Source organism: Leptonychotes weddellii, chromosome 4 (assembly GCF_054177405.1).
Source record: "Leptonychotes weddellii isolate Sample4059 chromosome 4, ASM5417740v2, whole genome shotgun sequence".
NCBI classification, from domain to species: domain Eukaryota; kingdom Metazoa; phylum Chordata; class Mammalia; order Carnivora; family Phocidae; genus Leptonychotes; species Leptonychotes weddellii.
In genome coordinates, this window is record NC_138372.1 from 93,725,852 (window position 1) to 93,749,635 (window position 23,784).

General features: G+C 43.7%; 1 protein-coding gene across 1 annotated transcript; it reads left to right on the forward strand.

Annotated features, from left to right (window-relative positions):
* The first annotated feature begins 8,580 nt into the window (after positions 1-8,580).
* On the forward strand, positions 8,581-20,780 carry CD160 (CD160 molecule). The gene is made up of 5 exons (XM_031040577.2): positions 8,581-9,039; positions 10,493-10,763; positions 11,641-11,967; positions 15,478-15,615; positions 18,524-20,780. Exons 1-5 carry the CDS (start codon positions 8,962-8,964, stop codon positions 18,529-18,531), a joined length of 822 nt encoding a protein of 273 aa, XP_030896437.2. The 5' UTR covers positions 8,581-8,961; the 3' UTR covers positions 18,532-20,780.
* The last annotated feature ends 3,004 nt before the right edge of the window (positions 20,781-23,784 follow it).

The window sequence follows — 23,784 nt, forward strand, 5'->3', positions numbered from 1 at the left end:
TCACCTTCTCCAGGGGAGATGCTGGGTCTCCCACCAAGCCCCTGGAGCCAGGAGGGGCTGAGGCCAAGGCAGAGAAGGGTATAGATGCTTCAGCCTCTGATGTCCTTCCTCACAGCCACCTGGGCTCCTAACCGTCATACCAGTCATGAAACAGGTGTAAGCCCCAAGTCTGATCAAGGATCAGAGGTGCTCTCCCCAGCACCCCCACAAACTCACACAGAGTAAGAGCCTTGTGTGGATGCAACCAGGCAAGCTTCAGGGAGAATGTGACAGAATGACAGAATTTTCCCTCTGCGTGCAGATGTTCGCCTCTGGCATCCTCATTGCCTAAAAGCCCGATATGGTCAAGTGAAATGTGGAAATTAGTCACGAAAGCTAATGCGATCTTTGATTGCAGTGACTAGGCGAGGCTCTGACTGTGCTAGGCAAGTGGCCGGTCTGAGCCCCACACGTACTCGACAAGGGAATTTGACCAACTGGACTATGTTCAGAGAGGGTGACAAGACTGAAGGACATACTGACGCTGCACCATAAGGAATAGTTGAAGGAGCCGGGGACACTGAGCCCCGAAAGGAGAAATGTTAGCTGGTATGATGAACTTTCTTCAGAGACATGATGGACTTCCGTGTAGAAAAGGAAACTCGGTAATGACAATAACTAACGTTCATTGAGTACTTATTATGTGCCAAGTACCACGCTAACTGTTTTCCGTACGTTTTCTCATTGAAACTAGCCATCAGTCCTATGACAAAAGTGCTGTTATCATGCTCATTCCACAGAGGAGGAAATTAAGAAAAGTCGAGTGACTTGCCCAAGGCCATCTCATAAACGGTGGAGTCAGAAGATGAACCTTGCAGTCTGATTCCTGTGCCTGGGACTGAAGCACCATCCAGACTTGTGTTCTGTGTGGGGCCCTCAGCAGAATGGGAAGCGATGGCTGGAAGTTAACGGGAGGCAGATCTGAAGGCAACACGAGGAAGAATTTTTAAGCCGGAGGTGTTCAGACAGAATACTGGATGGGTACTCTGGGTGGTAACGAGCCACACACCACGAGAGAGATGAAAGCAGAGTCTGCACGAGGTATGGCATAGAGCAGTTTGCAAGGAGCAACTTGGCGACATCAGCAACGAGGAGCTTGTGAGGGACACAAACATGTGCTTGGACCCCCTGCAAACCTACTGAATCAGACACTCCGGGGCAGGGCCTAGCCATCTGCATTTTAACACTTGTCTGGTGACTTTAATACACACTCAAGTTTGAGAATCACTGGCATAGAAATTTCTGCACCCTGCCAGCGACTGGACTAGACCTCACAATTCTGGAAGTAAGATATGACTTAACAGCCAACCAGATCTTCTTTTAATGTTGAGCGCTTACTAGTAATTCCCAGAACACAATGTATCAGTTGCTACATTGTGTAATTGGCCTCGGGTACCTTAGAGATCCAAAGGCTGACAGGATAAATATTTGGGAGGCTGTGGGCCAGGGGCTGCCCTGGAAGCCCCCCAACAAGAGGCAGCCTACACTCCAGTCACTTTAGTTGCTTCACTGGTTTCCAAACAAGCCCGTCAAGTTATCCCTACACCTTGTTTGTTCCTATTATTCCTACATCTGAAAAATGCTTAACCCTGCCTTTTGAAATCCTACCTTCTTTCAAAGTTCAATTCAAACATCACTTCGTCCACTAAAGTGCCCAACAGTGTCTGTCACAGGGGCAGTCTCCATTTCCTCTCCCCCTCCTTCTCTTCTTCTGGGCTTTCTCTCACTCCTGTGGTGCTTACAGCACTGGGCACATTCTGCCTCAGCCTGCACCTTGGTCCTGACCACAAAGCGTGCTCTCCTTGAGAACAGGTCAGCTGGTGCGCAGTCATGTCAACCCCACAGGGCCTAAGACCCAATAACGTTCAGTGAGGAGGAAGCAGAAGCAGCATTTTAAGGGAATCACGTACGCAGGTGTTTGCACAGTGGGCAGATGCACCCTGACTGGTGAGAAGGAAGTCCTCCGCCATTCAGTTTCAAGCCTGAGGTCTTTGCAGAATTTTGAGGGTTTTGCAACAACCAGTGTGAACACACGTGTGCCTGCTGGTGCTCAAGGGGCCCCAACCTTGCAGACCCACAGTTTTGTTATCTTCGACTCCTCTTCCTTGTTTCATAGGCTCCGGCTGATGAAAAAGACTGAGGGGTGTCATGGCCAACCTTCTGGGTGTCCCACATAGACAAGTGTGAACAAATCTCCATTTCAAGGAACGGAGAAGTCATAAATCTGACCACTGTTGTAGGGACTGGGGTAGCAAATACCAGGCCCCATTCAGCAGCTCATGCCTGTGGGGCCAGGTGTCCTCTGGCTGTTGTGGACTGGTCCTGTACCCAGGATGATGGTGAGAGACCTGTAGATGGGAGGAGAGACTCCCCTCCCCCACCCCCCAGCAAATGCCCGTCGCTGGTTTCCATCCCCCAGGAATCCACACATTCTGTTGTGAAAGCTGAGCAGTTTAACAGAATAAGGAGATGGAGCTGATGCCTGGCTCACCTGATAACGCCACAAGGGCTTTGGTGGGGCCCTTGACAGGACCTCAAACCCCAGAGCACTTTTCTGGTCTAAGGACCACAGAGAACTACAAACCAGGAAATCCCTGTCCACACACGGGTGAGTGACTCCAGATTTGTCATGAAAAATTTCCCCAACCCCCCTTCTTCTGACACCCCTTGGGCTCATGGGTAGCCTGGCATTGGTTGGCAATCACGCTGGGTATTTGTTTCAGAACCATGGGGCTTCCCGTTGTGCTGGGTCCCCTCTGGTATGGGGCCTGGCCCAGCCTTGCAGAAGTTAGATCCCAAAGCTTCTCACTCTCAGACCGATGCTCTTTCCACCAAAGTGCACGACACTAGAATTCAGGGGTGATCACTGCAATCTCCCCAGCCACCAGTGACCAAGGAGGAACAGAATAGAACAGAATGGAAATGGGTTGAGGGGGTCAGAGATGGGGAAACAAGGTCAGCCATCCACCGGCTCATCCCTCCGTACAGGACCGTTTGGGCTGTCCCCCTCTCCGTCTCCCATGGCCCCCCCAGTCCCCCTCACAGTCCCACCCTCCTCCCCCTTCAGCCTGGAGCTGCTCTCTACTCTGTCCTATCCTTTCTCTCAGGAAAAGACTTGATACCCTTCTTTATACTTGAGAGCACATGCTCTAGTCATTCTATCATCAGTCTTATCCTCATTATGAATTACCAAGTGAAAAATCTTTGTCCCCCAAGGTGAAGAAAACAATTTCAAAGAGTGCTTTTTCTCAGCCCCCTCAGCAGATAGAGTCTGTCTCTAACACACACAAAAGGAAGAGGAAAAGGAGAAAGCAGCAGAGGATGAGGTGGAGAAGAAAAAAGTTCATGGTGGGGGTGGAGGAGAGAGAGAGGCAGGAAGACCCCTGATTGCTACAAAAACCCATGCTGTGGTTTTCAAAGACCATATATACCAGTAATGAAGGTGTGAGCAATGACGGAAGTGGGAGACGACCAAAGAACAAGTCGGGGCTGAGAGCTCATTCAAAGTGCTTTCACCAGGGTCCCCAGGCTGAGAGCAAGAAAGAAGAACTTCTGTCCCAAGGTAATGAGGCCCACTGGGGAATTGGGGTCTGGGAGTTGGGATGGGACAGTTGACAGAACCACTCAGGTAAGGACAGGCTTCCAGTAAGTTCCCTGAGAACCCCTGATTTTTGCAATGCCCTTTACCCTCAGGACCCTAGAAAGAGAAGTGTTACTGTACCAGCCGGGCCCCCATGCTCGTTCTTCCCCAGTAGGCTTCCAGGGATACAGGCCCCATTCGGACACTTACCTCAACTGGAAAAGAACTGTACTGTGTGTACATGGGAGGGAAATCCAGGCAAGCTCCTTGAAGTAACATACCTGACCGAGCATAAATCTCTTATGCTGTTCTAAATCCTCCAGGCCACTTTCTTTGTTCAGTGTTCGTGGGGGATGAATGACAAAGGGTCATTCTTATCAGTAAAAAAGAGATAGTCACCAGAGGAAAGTTACCAAGTGTTGGATCCACTCTCCTCTGGATCCCTCCAAGCCTGGCCTAGGACAAGCCACTGGGCTCCATGGAGCTTCAGGCATGTCCTGTGAGGCATCCCTGAGGGAAGTTTACATCCCAGATCTATGCTCTGGGGGTGATGCCAACAAGAGAGGCTTCGGGCCAACTGGCATATTTTGGCAGAGTAAACTTGGGAATTCCAGAGTGAAAAGAATGGTTTAGAAATAGTTTTCCATGGGATGCCTGGGTGGTACAGTCAGTTGGGCGTCCGACTCTTGGTTGTGATCTTGGGGTCATGGGATCATCCACGCTCCATGCTCATCGCAGTCTGCTTAAGACTCTCTCCCTCTCCTCCTGCCACACCCCTCCACCCTCTCTCTCCCCCCGCCTCTCTAAAATGAATGGGTAAATCTTTTAAAAAAAGAAGAAGAAGTAGTTTTCATTGGGGCACCTGGGTGGCTCAGTCCATTAAGCAACCAACTCTTGATCTCAGCTCAAGTCTTGATCTCAGGGTCATGAATTCAGGCCCCGCATTAAAAAAAAGAAGAAGAAAGAGTTTTCCTCTAAGTTCCAGAGTTATGCACTTCAGTGGAAGACCTTTCATCTAAAAATCAGGAGATCTGGTTGCCTCAGTTTCCCTAGTTGCAAAACAAGGAGCCTATTCTGCAGGAGTTCTGCACTGGGGGTCCATTCATGGGATTCGTGAATCTGGGGAAAACCTATCTTTACTTCCACCAGTTTCTAGCTGAAAGTTAGCAAGCATTTGCTTCAATTATGAAGGTACACAACAAACCACAATAGAATTTGCCATCAATAGAAATCAAAATATTTTCAAATCTCATTACAGTTGTTACAGGTTTCTCAAAATGTCACATACATTCATCACTACTATGAAGTTACGATAATCAGAGATGCTAGGAAGCACTTATACTTCTCTATCACATGTTCTAATGTTTAGACAACTGTTCTGATATAATTTGTTTTGTTATCCTTTTATTTTATTTTATTAATTTGTAAGTATTATTCTGAGAAGGGGATCCACAGGCTTCACCAGACAACCAAAGGTGCCTCTGGTGCATTATGCTATGGTTGAGAAGTCGGGCTCTTATGTGTCAAGGGGGTAAGAGCCGCAAGGCTGAGAAAGCAGGCAAGTGCTCCAAGGGCCTCCTGCAGCTAACTTCAATTTACTTACTAATCTGTTTCTACTTTCAGGAAGTTGGGGTTGTGGTGGTTGATGAAATCCCGTCTCTGGGTCTGGGGCATATTTTTCAGCTTGATGGGAGATCTGCAAATGGGTATCTGTAAACAAATATTTGTGAAGCTGATTGTTAGCCTTCCAGCTCCTCTGAGAGGTTAGATCTGGGCTTCAGTAGCAAAGAGAAGAGCGTCTTCCTTACAGTCTTGTACCCACCAGCAGTGGGTCCACACTCCGCAGAAAACGTCGGGCACAGATCCATGTGTCATTTAATTATCGCAACATTCATGGGAGGGAGCTTTAAACACAAGAGGAATGTGAGGCTGAGAAAGGTTGGTAACGTGCCCCAGATCGCACGAAGCTTGGATCTAAGTCTGAGACTCCAGGTGCCTCCCGCTTTATAAGGTCGGGGAGATGGCGGGCGTTTACCTCCAGAGGCACATCCTCAGAGTCCATAGGTTCCTGGGCACCCAACATAGTTCAGGGGCCCCGGGGAAGGCTGAGAGGTGACGATGCCAACCTAAGCTGGACCTTCATCCTTGCCGACTCCGGGGCTCGCCACGTTTTATGAGGAAGAGGAGACCTGTCTCTAACTCATGGACCCAGAAAGTCCCCCCACTTCCCTCCCCAACACCTCTTCCTTCTATGGAGGGCCAGTTGCGCCTCTAGTACAAACTACGTCCTCGGGACCCACCAGACCGGATCTTGCACCGCCCACACCTCCAGTACTAGTTCAGGTTTTCCCCAGCTAGCCCGCACGCCCTACCCCGCGCCCCCGCGGCTCACCGGCCATCTCCGGCTTCAACTAGAAGGCAGCGCCCTCTAGTGGTCATAATGCAGAAGCGGCTGTGCCTGCTCCACCAAGCCCTGCCTGCATCACACTGGGGTGCGTCTTCCTCCAGGCACCAAGGTCACCTACTCCAAGAGCATCCGTTCCCCAGGGCCCCCACCTGCCCCAGGCCTCCTGTATGGCCCACGATAAACTTACACGCTTTGCTCCAGCTCGGCCCTAGGCACCACGAAGCCCGGCCACTTGCATCAGCGCCTGTGAGCCTGCCCGCCACTCTGCAGCTCTTTGCTTGGAAGCAATCCCTCCCCTGCTCCCTCCCATCCCGCTGCACCAGTCCCTCAGGGAACACGCCTAGAGAAGGGACATGACCTTCTCAACATCCTACAGCTAGCTAATGCACAGCCGGGGCTGGAAGACAAATCTCCCCAGCCCATTCCCCACCTTACCTCACCACATAGTCAGCAAACATCTGTCAAGACCCAACCGCACTCCCGTCCTGCAGCCTTTCCAGACCTCTCATTCAGAATTTCTCCTTTCCTATTCCTTGGTATACTTTATGAACTTATTACTGTTAGCACAGCCCTCCTTGGATTGCAGCTGTTCCTGAATGGCTGGAGAGCTGTGAGAAGAGGCACAAAGGACATGACAGACCTGCATAACTTGGGAGTTACAATCCTAGCTCCTTCACTTAGAAGCTGTGATTTTAAGCTACTCACATGCCTCTCTAAGCTTCCATACGCTTAGTAAAAGTGACAAATTTTTAAATAACTAGAATAGCTGCGCTTTATAAGAACTAAACACAATTGTGGATGTGGATGTGTTTGGGATGTAAATTGCCGCAAATATGAGGAAGCATAAAACTAGTCATGGCTAACACTTACTGAGCCCTTACTCTATGCCAGCCACTATACTGGCATTCAACTGTGTAGTAGTTTACATGGGTTGCCTCTTTAACCCAAAGAACAACCCTGGGAAGAGAATATTATCACCACTTTACAGCTCAGTAAGCTGCTTTTCAGAGAGGGTCAGAAACTTGCCCAACATTATGCAGCTAGTTAGTGCCAAAGCCAGATTACAGACCAGTCCTTCTGACTAGAGGCTGCATAGAATCACTGAGAGAGTCGGCCTCTGTTTTAGTCACCTCTCTGTGCTCTATGGTGCCTGACACATCATAGTTGTTCAGTCTTTGTCAAATATATCCATTTATTAAGGGCTGAGCATTGTTCCTGTCCCAGGAGCCTAAGAAACTTGCCTGTCACACAACTAGTAAGTTTTGAGATACAAGCAGTCTGGCTCCAGAGTCTATGCTTTTAAGCACAAACCTAGGCTAAATGAATAATTGCAATTCTTCTTTATCTTCCTTTTTGAGTTTACCTTTTTTAGTTAAATTCAATTAATTAGCATATAGTGTATTATTAGTTTCAGAGGTAGAGGTCAGTGATTCATCAGTCTAATATAATACCCGGGGCTCATTATATCACGTGTCCTCCTTAATGCCCATCACCCTGTTACCCCATCCCCCCACTCACCTCCCTCCAGCAACCCTCAGTTTGTTTCCTATGATTAAGAGTCTCTTATGGTTTGTCTTCTTCTCTGATTTCATCTTGTTTTATTTTTCCTTCCCTTTCCTATGATCCTCTGTTTTGTTTCTTGAATTCCACATGAGTGAGATCATAAGATAGTTGTCTTTCTCTGATTGACTTATTTTGCTTAACATAATGCCCTCCATTTCTATCCATGTTGTTGCAAATGGCAAGATTTCATTTCTTTATCTTCCTTTTCAAAGATAATACTTTGTAGCTAGACACAAAAGCATGTCACTGAAAGTTCAATGTTTTGTTTCAAGACTCAGCAGGACTTTCTGGTGGAGACATGGAACAGCATGAAAGTAGGACAACACAGGGCTCCTGGGTGGCTCAGTCGTTAAGCGTCTGGCTTCAGCTCAGGTCATGATCCCAGAGTCCTGGGATTGAGTCCCACATCGGGCTCCCTGCTCTGCGGGAAGCCTGCTTCTCCCTCTCCCACTCCCTTTGCTTGTGTTCCTGCTCTCACTGTGTCTCTCTCTGTCAAATAAATAAATAAAATCTTAAAAAACAAAAAAAAAGAGAGTAGGACAACACATAGGAGAGGGAACATGAGGTCAAGGCTAGGGCAGCAGCACAGGTGGCCAGACCCACTGGGAGATTTCATTAGGATTGTGACAAATTTAGGGGCGCCTGGGTGGCTCAGTTGGTTAAGCGTCTGCCTTCGGCTCAGGTCATGATCCCAGGGTCCTGGGATTGAGCCCCGCATCAGGCTCCCTGGGAGCCTGCTTCTCTCTCTGCCCCTCCCTCCTGCTCATTCTCTCTCTCTCTCTCTCGCAAAAATAAAAATACTTTTTAAAAAAGTAATACATTCATAAGATAAAATTTATCAGGCGAAAGAGTATGCAATGAGAAAAAAAAAGCCTCCTTACATTCATCTGCCTCCCAACCCATAGGAACTGCCCTTCCCCCCAAAAGTTCACCACTTTTAATATTTTCCACTTAACTCATGGATACAAAGAACAGAATGGTGGTTGCCAGAGGAGAGGAGCCTGAGGGGTGGGGGAAATGGGTGAAGAGGGTCTGGAGGTACAGACTTCCAGCTGTGAAATGAACAGGTCATGGGGATGTGGTGTGCAGCATGGTGACTACAGTGAATGGTACTGTAGTGTGCATTTGAAGGTTGCCAGCAGAGTGAATCTTGAAAGTTCTCATCAAAAGAAAAAAATTGGGGGGTAAATTTTCATGGTGATGAAGGTGACTAGACCTCCTGTGGTGATCATTTCATAGCGTATACAAGTGTCAAATCATGACTTGTACAACTGAAACTCATATCATGTATGTCAATTATACTTCAATAAAAAGATCAGAAATAATCAAAATCCTCACTGGTAGGAATCTATGAGAATAAATTCACATAACTATGATTACTGTGCAGCAATTTTTAAAGAGGGAAAGCTGTTTATGTACTGATATGGAATGGTCTCCACAGGACACACTGGTAAGTGAAAAAAGCAAAATGTAGAACAGAGTGTACTGTATACTATCCTTCATTGTTGTTATTGATGTTTTTTATAAAAGGGAAAATATGGAACCTCTTAAATATGCATAGAATCTATCTCTAGAAGCATCCACAATAAGGCAACATTGGTTGACTCTGGGAAGGGGCAAGAGATCACTGGGGGTGGGAGCAGGAAGGAAAGTTTTAACTGTACACCTTTGACCTTTGAACTCTGTGAATGTAATTACCTATCCAAACAGTTATAAACTACAAAAGTGTTTAAATATATTTTTAAAACATTTATATAAAGAGAGAGGATTTTAAAGATTTTTTTTTTAATTTATTTATTTGAGAGAGAGAGAGAGAGTGAGAGAGAGAGCGCAAGAGGGGGTAGGGTTAGAGGGAGAAGCAGACTCCCCGCCGAGCACGGAGCCCGATGCGGGACTCGATCCCGGGATTCCGGGATCATGACCTGAGCCGAAGGCAGGCGCCCAAGAGAGAGGATTTTAAAAAAAATAAAAATATTTATTTTATATGCATAGCCCTGCAATTTGCCTTTTTTGACATAATGGTATATTATTGATCCCCCTTCAGGCTCATATTTAGAGAACTCATTCTTTTTAATAATATATAATATTCTAATGTATGAATGAGTCAAAATTTATTCAACCATTTCCAACTGATGAAAATTCAGGTGTTATCTTGGTTTTGCTTTGGGTTCAGTTTGGGTTTTTTGACATGAGAACAATTTTTCTCAGCTAGGATTAGAAGATATAAACATAAAAAGGTAAAACAATAAAATGTTGGGAAAAAGTGTAACTCTAGCCTGAGGGAAACTTTCTTAAACAATACAGAGTACTACAGATGACTTAAAAGATAGATGCACTGTATTTAACTACAATACAGGTGTGAATTTTCCTGATGGAAAGAAACATGATTTCAAGAGACAAACAATGAATTGGGAGAAAATATTTGTGAAAAAAAGAAAAAAAGTCAGGGTAACTCTCTAATATAGAGAAAAACTGATTTTTTAGAAAGTTGACTTGGGAAAAAAATGCAAAGAATATGAACAGGCAATTCATAGAAGAGGAAATACGAATGACCAATAAATGTATGAAGAGATCCTCACCCTCACTAGTCATGGAAATGCAAAATAAAACAACAGTGAGATCTAATTTTTCATTCATCAAATTGGCAAAAATGTAAAAGACTATTCAGTGCTGACAAGCACATTCTTGCTGAATATCCGAATCTCAACCATATTTCTGGAAAGCAATCTGATAATACATAGTAGAAAAAAATGTGTGTTCATATTCTTTGACCCAGTAATACAGCTTAATTTAGAAAAAAATATTCTGCAAATATAGCCTTTAGTGTCTCTCTCTGTCTCTTCCCTCTTTTCTCCTCTCTTCTCTCCAGTACACCTCACTTGACTAACTGTCTCACTTCCCAGCCAGCTGGACTCTCAGGCCCAAGCCTTCCCCCACCTGACTCTAGCCAACTTAAGCTAGTGCCTGGAACATGGAGATGGTCTTGGAGCCCTGGGAGGCCTTGTCTAGGAGTCCTCATGTGCTTTCAGGAAAGTGAGGCCAAGGACATCATTGGAGCCAACATTTGCTTCAAGTTCCTGCGGCTGCTGACAACGTGCAGGACGCTGATGGCACCTGGCAGAGGTTGCTTGGCCCTGGCCATTCTGCTGGCAATCATGGACATCCAGCTTGGCGGTGAGGACAGCCCCTCCCCAGATTCCCAGAGCAGAGACTGCCATCAGGGAAAATCCTGGACTCATGAGGAGGGATGGATCCCAAGATTTTTTTCTGGTGGGGAAGAAAAGGACCCACTCCCTCTTGACACTAATGAAAGGGTGAAAAACATAGTTTTTCTTTTTCTGTTAAAACTATTACCCTCCCCATCAGACATTCTGCCTCTGCTATGTGTTGCCAAGAACCTGGTAATCTGGCCCTCAATCTAAGATTCTTTCAGGATCTTATATATTCTAAATTTATGAAACCCAGGTTTGAGATTCTGATACTACAACATGTGTCAACTTGGGGTGCCTGGGTGGCTCAGTCAGTTAAGCATCCAACTCTTGATTTTGGCTCAGGTCATGATCTCAGGGTCATGAGATCAAGCCCTACGTCGGGCTCCATGCTGGACGTGGAGCCTGCTTAGGATTCTCTCTGCGCCCCCCTCCCTCTGCCCCTCCCCTCCCCACTCTCTCTCTCAAAAAAAAAAATATATATATATGTATATATATATGACATATGTCAACTTTAGCAACCCATTTAACCACTGTGCACCTCAGTTTATAAAATGGGAACAACAGTACATGGTTCTAGGGCTATACCAAGGATTAGATGTATATAAATGCACTTTAATAAAGGTCCTATACAAGTTCTATTTGGAGTAGAAATAAAATATAAACCATTTCTGAATTAATGAATAACTGGGATTACAGGTCTCCCTCAGATATGGGTATAGCCCATAGACTACTCTTCTAAGAGGTGGTATTTAATGTCTATTGGGCAGTCCCCACCTCTGCCTCAACATTTCTATGTGAGCAAACTTCCCATGGCTAATTCTTCCCCCTTCCCATTCCAGGGTGCATGCACATCCAAAGCTCGTTTCACCAGGAAGGAAAACGACTAAGCTTGATCTGTACTTTGCAGTATAAGAAAGAAGAGGCTGAGGGGGCTATAGTGTTTTTGTGCAAGGACAGGTCTTCGGACTGTTTCCCTGAGACCAGCTTAGAGCAACTGAGACTTAAACGGGATCCTGGGAGAGATGGTGTCAGTGAAAGATCATCTAAGTTGGTGTTCACCATAAACCAAACCACACCATCGGACAGCGGGACCTACCAGTGTTGTGCCACAAGCCAGACGCCAGAAATCCGCCTTCAGGGCCACTTTTTCTCTGTTTTAGTCACAGGTAAGCTCTGATACCCCACATGCCAGCAGATGAGATAATAAGCAGGGTCAACAGCTAGAGACAGAAATAGTTACTTCAGGTCCTGGATAGGCAGTCTTCTTGGGGGAAGAGTCATTCCCATCACTCAGTCATTTCCCACCAGTCCCACTGCAGTGGCAAATGCTCACAGCATGAATACAAAAGTAATCTCATTTCGTCTTTTATTTTAAAAACCTTACTGAGGTAAACCATTTCATTTTTATTGACACTGAGACTGAGTTACATGGAGGTAAAGCAATTTGTTCAATTTGTCTCACTGACCAGTGCCAGTAAAAGCAGATAAAGGTCTGAAAGTCAGGCTTTCTGCTTCTAATTCAGAGAACTCTCAGAAATGTGGTTCTATTTCTAAATATAGACACTGAGCCTTCACGCTGTGACAGAGACGGATTTGAGATAAAACGGATGGTTGTTTTAATGAACATTTAGTTGTAAGAAACAGAAACCTACTCAAGCTGCCATAGGTTAAAAGGAACAAATAATAAAGCAGGAATAAAGGAATAAAGCCCTCATGAGATCTGGTTTCTGGAATCAGAAACCAGAAAGCCAACAGAACCTAAACAGTTACAGTCTCAATCTCTCTGGGGCAGTAAGGCCTCTCATCCCTGCATATTTCCTTTATTTTGTGCCTACTCCCCTACTCTGTTACTACTTAGACAAAACCTAAATATGGTCAACTCCAGACTCAGCTTTATGTATGACTTCCTCATAGGCCCAGCAGAGAGTGACTCTTGTGTTTCTATATTCCCAAAGGAACAAGTCTTCAAAACTGAGAATTATGTTCTAATTGGAATTCTATACCCATCCAAACTACCAATCGAATGTGAGGAAAGAATAAAGACAGACATGCAATGACTCCAAAAAAAAAAAAAAAAAAAAAAAGATTGCCTTCCATGTGATCTTAAAAAGCCACCAGAGGTGTGCTTCAGAAAAAACAGGAAGTGAATAGGTAGAGTGGATAAAATGGGATCTAGGAAAGTAAGGACTCTAATAGGGGAAAGGAAATAAGGAAATTCTAGAATGAAAAATGGCCAAAACAGGCAATTAGTCCAAAAGGAACAAGAGAAAGAGGGCTCTGGAAGATCTTGAGGAGGGGAAAACAGAATTGATAGGTTATCTTTCTGAAGGTCTGTGACAGATTGGATGAAGGATTAAAGATATGGATATGGAAAATTCTGCCTGGTTAAAAAAAAAATAAGGTGATCATCATCTCCAGGGAAAACACCAAATTTTACAAAAGGAAACCTAATCATGGCACACAACTTGGCTCTGTAATACGTAACATTTACAGAATCCAAATTACATAAACATTAATTTAACTACAATGTGTAATATAATGATTTGTAAAAGATGCAGAGAAGGAAAGTGGGTAGAGGTTTATCTACATATCCTCATCTTCTTTTAACAGAAAATCAATAGATAATGCCTAAATTTTATCATCAAGAAGTGGTAATATAAGCATACTATTTAGGAATACTATTTAGGAATACATCTGAGTTGACAGTGGTTGTCCGGGGGAAATAAGCCTAGGAGGAAAAAAAGACACTGCTATTATTCTTTATGAACTTTCAAATACTATATTTTAACTTCAAGAAAACGAGAAATAAATTACACCCCCTCCCAAAAAAAAACCTAGCCCAGAGCCTTTTAACAAATATTTTAATCATTTCCTATGGCTAGCAGTTAATCCACGTTTTCTATGTCAGTCTAGATTGATTTATATGTTCTTCCTTGCTTCCTGGTGTCTTCCCCTCTGACCTCGCTACAGCATCTAGCACTTCCATTCTCTCCCATCTCTACTGGCTTCTGCGACTCTCTACTTCCCTGGTTTTCCCACCTTTCTGGCTGTTCTTTCTCTCCTTCTCTGCCTCCATTTCCCCCTCCCACCTCTCAAACATGAGAATTCATTCCCCAAGACTCACTCCTCACCTCTGATCTTTTCCCTATTGTTTCTCCCAAGTTCTCATTCACCCTCATGATTTTACCTGCACCTTCTTGCAAACTGACCCACAAATCAACTTCTCTAGCTCTAACCTCTTCCTAAGTTTCAATTTAACATTTTCACTGACTGGGCTCCTAGCTTCTGACTGCCCTGCCATCTCTTCACTCAAATCTGAGACCCTAGTTCTGCCCATGATTTAGTCAAAATCTTGATTTTTTCTCTTCTCCATACATTTACTAAGTACAAGTAGTTCTTCCCCACTTTTTATTCCTTTCTTTCCAAAGGGGTTTCCCAAGTCTTCATCATCTCACACTTAAAATATTCCCAATAGTCTCCTGGCAAGCCCCTTGAGATCCAACCTCGTCTTATTCATCGTTGTATCTCCTCCCACACCTACCTCAGGGCCTGGCACTGAGCTGTTACCTAATAAATGATCCATCAACTCTAAATACTATCTCTGCCTCCAAACCAAACAGCCACCTGACCTCTTTCTAAAATGCTTATTTGTACATGCCACACCACCAGTTTTAAAGGTTTTTCACTGTCTATGGGACAAAGTCTAAATTACTTTTGCCTCGCACCGGAGGCTCTATAAAATTTCATTCTATTTATGTGAATACTCTGTTCCAATTGATCTCACTAGGGGAAACTCTTGTCATTCTTCTCACACTTCTCATATTGATTGTGCATCCCACAGACACAATGCTAAGCTTGGAGAAGAGAATGGGGGGAGCAAGAAAGCCCTTACTCCTTATAAACTAATCTATATATAGTCTATAATCTAGTCACATTCTTTTAATATGCCCTAAGCATTTCTACTTGTGATGGCGCTCCGTAAGACAAAATGCCTTTCTCATCCTCAGTATACTTAAGTATTAGAGTCAGCACATACGGATACTCACCAAAGGCAGAGATGATAAAAGTTCCTTTTGGAAGGTGAAACTAACAAAGCCAGACAAGTAACATATAGTATCAGTAAATAATGTGTACCATTTACTACTACATTTACTACCATGTGTGCCAAGCATTGTGCTGAATGATGTATTGATTATTTCATTTAATCTTCATGGCCTTTTTGAGCAGCTGTTGTCATGTGAAAAGTCAGTCTCAAAGGTAATTTGGGGTAATTTTATTCAGCTAGTAAATGGTGAATAAAAATCCAGATCTATTCCAAAGCCCAGATTTTAACTTACGCTAAACTGCTTGACACACTCTGGAAGATGGTTTTTAAGTGAGGGGGCACCCAAGTCCAAGGTGACTAAGCTATTTTAGCTGTCTAACAAGACTTTAAAGTTCCTGTTCTGTTCTGTTCTGTTTGCATCCCCAGTGTGACACATAGATTCTGTACCTATTTTTCGCTGTTTAAGTACCTCATCATCACTACCCATAAATGTTAAAAAATACTTATGTGGGCAATAAATTGTGCTGAGCGCTGTCCTTGGAGATCAAAAAAGATGTTCTGAGATGATGCAAAAGGAGGTATTAATGATTTCTGAAACCCTCCCCTGATAATTAATTCTCTTTTGAATCAGAGACAGGGAACTACACAGTGAAGGGACTGAAACAAACAGGATACTCCGAGTTCAGTCACAGTAAAGGCACTCTCAGTTCAGGCTTCCTGCAAGAAAAAGCCTGGGTGATGCTGGTCACCAGCCTGGTGGCCCTTCAAGGTATGTTCAGAAGAACCTTAAGCACCCCAGGTAGTGAGGGTGCTACACCTTTGACGTCTTGATTATCCTCCAAGAGGAGACGTAGAAAGGAAGCCTAGAGTGGGAGAGTGAAGTGCTGCTCAGGTCCTGGCTGTCCACAGGAAAACATCAAACCAACATGAGGGCAAAACTGGTCCAAAGGGACTCAAGACTTTATAATAACCAGAGGAAGATGGATGAAACACCTTTTCCATTGGATAGGAGGTCAGACCTGTTAGGAAAGCAAGCTTGTGGGAGAGGCAAATAAATAAATACAGCTGCCTCTACTCACTGGGCCAACAGAAGACTACAAGTTAAGGCAACAGATATTTGCCTATGAACAAGGCAAAAGTCAGACCAGGTCTGGAGGTGGGTTTTAAAAATGCAGCTCTTGGGGCACCTGGGTGGCTCAGTTGGTTAAGTGACTGCCTTCGGCTCAGGTCATGATCCTGGAGTTCCAGGATCGAGTCCCGCATCGGGCTCCCTGCTCAGCAGGGAGTCTGCTTCTCCCTCTAACTCTCCCCCTCTCATGTGCTCTCTCTCAAATAAATAAAATCTTTTTAAAAAATAAAAAAATAAATAAAAATGCAGCTCTTTGGCAAAGGCTGATGGGCAGATTGAGTATAGACACTTGTAGGTGAGTCCTCTGAGCATCACATCAATATAGATCATGGGTTTCCCTATTAGATAACAGATTGGAACTCACGATGATTTGTCATTACATTTTTGCATAATCAGTAACTGATGCAGCTCTTTGCCTGTCCTTGGCATTTTTTTTTTTTTTAATATTTTACTTATTTGAGAGGGAGAGAACACAGAAGGAGAGGGAGAGGGAGAGGGAGAAGCAGACTCCTCGATGAGCAGAGAGCCCAATGCGGGACTCGATCCCAGGACCCTGAGATCATGACCTGAGCCAAAGGCAGATAGATGCTTAACTGACTGAGCCACCCAGGCGCCCCGCCTGTCCTTGGCATTCTTTTTTTTTTTTTTTTTTAAAGATTTTATTTATTTGTCAGAGACAGAGAGGGAGAGCACAAGCAGGGGGAGCAGCAGAGGGAGAAGCAGAATCCCTGCCAAGCAAGGAGCCCAATGCGGGACTCGATCCGAGGACCCTGGGATCATGACCTGAGCCGAAGGCAGTCGCTTAGCCGACTGAACCACCCAGGAGTCCCTATCCTTGGCATTCTTAATTCCATTTTTTTTTAAAGCTTTCCTCTAATCAATAACTACCACTGTTTGCATGCCACCAGAATATAAGCTCTATAAATGCAGGGGCTTTGTCTCATTTACCCCAACAAAAAGACAGTACCAGGCACATAGTAAGCTCTTATTAAATTTGTTTAAAGAATTTGTATGATGGGTTAGGTTTTACATACGGTGATTCTTACCCCATATAACCCTTCCAGGCAAACATTCCCTGATTACTCATCAGTAAACAGACACAAAGAGCTTAAATGTTGCTCCAGTTCACAGGAATACAGGACCTTCTCACCCCAAAACCATGTGCTCTCAGTAATTACCTACTATATGCTAAGTATCTTCTCTCTCAACTCCTTCACCACGCTCCCTATTCTGAGATTGCCTCCTCCCAAATAGGATCACCTAACACTCCCTTATTCCAGCCTTTTTTTTTTTAAGGTTTTTGTGTGTGTGTGTGTGTGTTTTCAAGATTTCATTTATTTATTTGACAGAGAGTACAAGCAGGGGAAGTGGCAGGGAGAGGGAGAAGCAGGCTCCCGCTGAGCAGAGAGCCCAACGTGGGGCTCTATCCCAGGACACTGGGATCATGACCTGAGCTGAACGCAGATGCTTAACCGACTGAGCCACCCAGGTGCCCCGTTATTCCAGCCTCTTAACTGCAAACTATCAAAAGAAAACAGACCTTACCTATGATCCTTGGTAAGGACGTGCCAAATATAAGCCTATGACAGTTGTGAATATCAAGCAGTCTGACCCTTTAGACCTAATTCTTTATTGAATCTAAATTCCCTCAGATAGTTAGCTACTCTGTTAGTAAAATAAATTGTATTTCTTCATACAGAAACAACTACTCTGAAAAGGAAATTGAGTCTAACCATGCAATCTATGACCACTTACTACCTTTGACTCCCAAGTTATGCTAGAGTAAAAACTCTCTCAGCTCTTTTCCCCTTTCCAATCAGGTAAAGGGAATGAACTTTTGATAGTTGATGCCTTTTATCCTTCTCCCCCCAAATGAAGGCTTAGCAGAACTATGGAAAGGGTAATATTCAGTAGAATAAAAGGACACACATTTTGTCAGGCCCAGAGAGATCACATAGATCAAGTTAGGATGCTTATATGTTATCAAAAGGATGAGGAAGGGGCGCCTGGGTGGCTCAGTTGGTTAAGCGTCTGCCTTCAGCTCCGGTCCTGATATCAAGGTCCTGGGATCGAGTCCCACATCAGGCTCTCTGCTCAGTGGGGAGTTTGCTTTTCCCTCTAATAAATGAATAAAATCTTCAAAAAAAAAAAAAAAAAAAAAGGATGGGAAGTTTCCTGGATCTCTGGGCCTCCCTCAGCTCATGAAACCACCTTCAGTGAGTATCCCTGTCCTATCACTGTGTCAGCCTTCACATGGAAAACCTACCTGGAATTTTTGGGAGGCATCTATTTCTTCTTTGATTGCCCTAGCTTCCCGCAAGGAGACACTGAAGGTTGGCTTCCTCCCCACTTCCACCAGCCCAGTCAGATTTGCTAGAGGTCACAACTGCAACTTTAGCAATAAGATACAACTGATTATAGAGAAGAGTTTTATATACCCTTCCTTCTTTCCTTTCCATTCCCTCCCTAGTCACCAGGGCCAAACAATGAATTATCAGGTATCTAAGTTGTATGACAGTAATACAAACTTTCCTTTTTCTTTCTACAGCTTTGTAAGCCTTGTGCCAGAAACTTTAAAAAAACAAGTTACAGCAAGATAAACCTGACTCTCTTTAGCTTGCTACCTTTCACATTACAACATACACAGAGAAGAAAACAGCACAGGGGAAGAGATGCTAAATATGCCAAGAACCTGGGAAATGTAAGGTGGGACAAATAATGTATTCCTTGAGTTCCCCTCCTCACTGCCATAACAAACCTGCCTTTCTTCCCACCTCTGTAACCACTTAAGAAAAAAAAAAAAAAAAGAACAACTTTTACAAAAGTAGCTGGCGGACAGTTCTCACTCAAACATTGGATAAGTATGTGGTATGTGTGTTTTTGTACTGAAGAAAAAGTTTTCCTCCCCCCTTCCTCCAACACAGTAAAATAAACAAGCAAGCCAAACAAAATGAGAACACCAATTCTTTTTGAAGAAATTTTTATTTAACACTAAAAAGAAGAGAGAAGAAACAAGCAAAGATAGGATAGGAAAAGAGAGACAGAGCCAGTGACTGACTTGGCATGAAAATGAAGAAATGGAGAGACCCTGGCATTCAAGAGCATCCCCACAGCGTGGCTGGAGGAAGAAGAAGCTTTGTATGCCCAGGTGCACCACAGAGCATAATGCCCAGCTTCAACTGAGTACTTGTCAGTCTCTTTGGTCCCATCTCTTTCCTTTGAAATAAATGCCCAGAGCGATATTTGCAGCCTTTTCCTTTCTCCTAAATTCACAAATCCTCTTGTCTTTCTCTTTGGACAGATGACCTCTTGTCATAGTTAAATGGGGGCAGGGTGAGGAGATGAGGAGGACGACGACAGGATTTACCTTGATAGGAGGAACTACATGAATTACGAGGTTAAGAACACAGACAATTTAACTGGAGCTAAACGGCAAGCCATCAAAAGGAAACAGACACCTTACCTGTGATCCTTGGCCAGGACCTGCCAAATGTGGGAGCGAAGGTTTGTGGGAAGAGAGAAAAGGCTGAAAAAGATGGGTTAGACCCTTATTAGTGATGGCGTAGACCCTCAACCTAAGGACTTTGGATTTTGTGCCTTATGGAGGTAAAAAAGACGAGGCATGGAGTCAAAACACCTGGATTCAAATTCTGGCTCTTCAGTGTACCAGCTGTGTCCTTAGGCAAATGAAGTTTTGAGATGCGATTTCTGTTTACTTATCTCTAAATGGAATCTTGCCTACTCTATCTTCTGTTTCTATAGCATTGCTCTGAGGATCAAATCTGAGACTCTAGATTTTAAACCCACAACCATTTGAATTCTGACTCCAAAGTCTCCAAAGTTTTCTCCATTAAATTATGTTCACTTAAATCTTTCTCTACCTGTTTTATGTAGGTTTTGTTTCTAACTAAATTTTAAGCTCATATGGGTGGAGATGTCTTCTGCTTTTTACTATTCAAAGAATCTTCTGAAATTTCCCAACATTACACAATCACTGGAAGTCTCATGAAGAAGCCACATCCTACTACAGAAAACGTTTCATCCATTGTGCTATACTAATTATAGTCCACACATAAAAATCTGCAAAAGGATACATGACCGCTGTCCAAGCTTGTTAAGACATTCAAGAGCACTGGACTATTAGCTCTAAGTAGAATAAACAAAGCAACAGCAAGTCAGAAGTCCCATTTCTAAAGAATTCACATTTTATGTATTCTGCTTATCTCAAGACTTGGTCAAACAGAAATGTGAAATATTTATAGCCTGGCTTTAAAAACTATTGATATCACTGACTTCAAATAAGCCTACAAATTTCCATGCATGAATAGGTAGTTTTCTGAACACACATCTTAACCTCAATCCATAGGAGTGATTCACAACCCAGGCATGGAATGTGAACCTCTGTGGGGCCATGGAGCTATTATAAGGAATCTGTATAAGCACCATCTTCTGTCTGAATAAATAATATATCTTACAAATATTTATATACTATATTTCAACTGGATGTAGATTATGGTGTTACTAATAAAGACAAACTAATTTAAAAGCATTACTGATGGGTGCCTGGCTGGCTCAGTTGGAAGAACATATGACTCTTGATCTCGGGGTCCTGAGTTTGAGCCCCACATGGGGTGTAGAGATTACTTTAAAAAAAAATTTTTAAGGGCGCTTGGGTGGCTCAGTTGGTTAAGCCTTCGGCTCAGGTCATGATCCTGACGTCCCTGGATCGAGTCCCGCATCAGGCTCCCTGCTCGGCAGAGAGTCTGCTTCTCCCTCTGACCCTAACCCCTCTCATGTGCTCTCTCTCATTCTCTCTCAAATAAATAAATAAAATCTTTAAAAAAAAAAAATTTTTTTTAAAGCATCATTGAAATCACAGCAGCTTTTTGTTATGTATTTTTTCATAAAAAGATACTAAAAATACAACTATCATCTTGTTGTGAGGAGTCTAATAATTTTTGGACCTTAAAAATAGTACACCTTATTAGAAAAGGTAAAGAAACACAAGCCTACATCCCATGAATCACAGATATCCAGCTGAAAGAGGAAAGGCAACAAACATAGACTCCACTTCTGTGGACACCAATTAAGTTCAATCTGGCAAAACTTCATAAGGTTCATATGTATATAATCTTAGAGCTGAATGCCTGGAATTCCACTTATCTGGCAGGTATGAGAGATCAAAACCTCATGTCCTTTGGTTAAGACAAGGGCTCTACTTGGATCCTAGAAAATATCTCCAGTTGTACACATCGTATTCTACACATTCTACTTTAAACCCTTGGAGGAGCCCTGTGGTTCCTGGCCTAAGTGCTAAGACACTGACATTACTGTTTGCTACAATTTCCCCCCACAAGGTGACCACTTGTGATATGTTCTCTCAACTTCCTGCCTCAGAACTTATATGAGACTCATTCTGGAAACTTTTTTTTTTTTTTTAAAGATTTTATTTATTTATGTATTAGAGAGCGAGAGAGAGAGAAACAGCATGAGAGGGGAGAAGGTCAGAGGGAGAAGCAGGCTCACCCCTGAGCTGGGAGCCCGATGTGGGACTCGATCCCAGGACTCCAGGATCATGACCTGAGCCGAAGGCAGTCGCTTAACCAACTGAGCCACCCAGGCGCCCTCATTTTGGAAACTCTTAAAAAGAGTCTGCTCTCCAAACTCCCAAATCCCTGTTGGTTTGTTCTGATGAACAGCACTCTTATCTTCCCACCTCCCTACCTCAGAAGCCAAAGAGGGCTTTCCCTCTCATGCTACTATTTATTCATCAGCCCTGTTCCTCCTCCTAAAATCTGTCTTCCTTCACAGATGTCACTGGCCTGCCTAGACCAGCTCTAACACCCAACTCTAAAGAGCTCCCTCTTCCAAAAGCCCAAAAGGCTATTCTATTGTTGTTTAAAACATACAAACTATGGTTCCCTCCCGATTAGTTTTTGTTAAGACTGATATCATTTGTATTCCTTGAGGAAAGAGCACGTGGATACCAGAGTGAAAGAAACTGAAGCATGCAGAAGGTCAAGAGAAAAATCAATTTGGTAACAGTAATTTCTAAAAAAAATAAAAAATAAAAATAAAAAGCAACAGATAATTGCATTTGTGTTCAACTAATTATACTACAGAAACAGAGGATAATAGCTATCCTCAAAGCCATTTTTTTCCTCAATCCTTAGAAATGACTAGGCTTTTACCTCCAGTGAATCCCTTAGCCACACACTATTAGCACGGTGTCTGGTTGGCAGCCAACCCAACAATGCCCCTAGTTCTCAGCAGAGAACTATGGAAACACAAGGGCCTGAGGTATGTACAGTGAGAGAATCGGACTGAGGCTCCAGCCCTCTGCTGTACCTGCTAACTTTACCCCAGGAGCCACCACATCCCTTTCTTCCTCTAGTGCATATATGAACACACACACACACACACATACTCTCACACACACACACACACACACAAATGTGGAACACAAAGACATAAACAAGGAATTTTTTCTATTAGCTATTAAACCAAAGTGAGAGCTGTTGGGGAAAAAAACAAATTCTTCCCCAGAAAACTTCCTTCAAACTTGAGAACTAATGGACCAGAGAGAGTACTGCTCAAAGAAAACATCTAATAAGCACTTGCTCAACTGTTGCAAATGCTGACAACTAAAATTTATAATAAGCTAAGGAAGCTATTTAATTTATAGCCATCTCCACATCTCCTACCTAGAGTAATTCCCTTTTCTTATAAATTAGAACACTGTTAAGGAAAAGTCTAGGAGCTACAGCAACAGGGACAAAATGCCATTCTGGATTTTCCATGTTTCCCAGCTTTTCAGAGAACTGGCAGTAGGAACTTTGAGGGAAAATGAATTTTTAAGGCCAGAGTTATTCTTTCTTCCTGCTCCCAACTCATTAGCTTAGAAATTGTAAAGATGTTGGAGATCTCAGCTAAATGTTCACCACTCTGCCCTTCCCACCAAACTTCCCAGTTCTATCCAGCCAGATAACCCATATGAACCTGAGTTAGACTAATCCCTATGGAAACTACCCCAGAAGCAATCATCACTTGGAAGCCAGCAAGGAATTGCCCTGTATCAGTTCCCAACTTGTAAGTTTACCAGTCTCTAGGAGGTCTCTCCTAATTATGTGCTAACAAAATAGTTTTCCTCCCTCTAATTTCTTTTTTTATTTATTTTTATTTTTTTAAAAATTTTAAAAAGATTTTATTTATTCATTTGAGAGAGACAGAGAGAACACAAGCAGGGGGAGAGGCAGAGGGAAAAACAGACTTTCTGCTGAGCCGGGAGCCCAATGTGGGGGCTCAATCACAGGACCTGGAGACCACGACCTGAGCCAAAGGCAGACACTTAAACATCTGAGCCACCCAGGCGCCCCTCTAATTTCAAATTACAGTGGACAAAGGGAAGATAAAGAAGAAAAGACATTCATGAATAAGAAAATAATCTGTTGGGGCGCCTGCGTGGCTCAGTCAGTTAAGCCTCCAACTCTTGACTTTGGCTCAGGTCATGATCTTGGGGTTGTGAGATCAAGTCCCACATTGGGCTTCACGTTGCCCGTAACCTGCTTGAGACTCTTTCTTTTTTTTTTTTTTTTATGAAGATTTTATTTATTTATTTATTTGAGAGAGAGAATGAGAGAGAGAGCATGAGATAGGGGAGGGTCAGAGGGAGAAGCAGACTCCCCCCTGAGCAGGGAGCCCGATGCGGGACTCGATCCCGGGACTCCAGGATTATGACCTGAGCCGAAGGCAGTCGCCCAACCAACTGAGCCACCCAGGCGCCCTGCTTGAGACTCTTTCTTTCCGTCT

Coding starts and splice junctions, on each gene's coding strand:
- CD160 (XM_031040577.2), top strand. CDS start 8,962: ATGATTACTGTGCAGCAATTTTTAAAGAGGGAAAGCTGTTTATGTACT. Junction 10,764..11,640: donor CATGGACATCCAGCTTGGCG/GTGAGGACAGCC, acceptor TTCCCATTCCAG/GGTGCATGCACATCCAAAGC. Junction 11,968..15,477: donor TTTCTCTGTTTTAGTCACAG/GTAAGCTCTGAT, acceptor CTTTTGAATCAG/AGACAGGGAACTACACAGTG.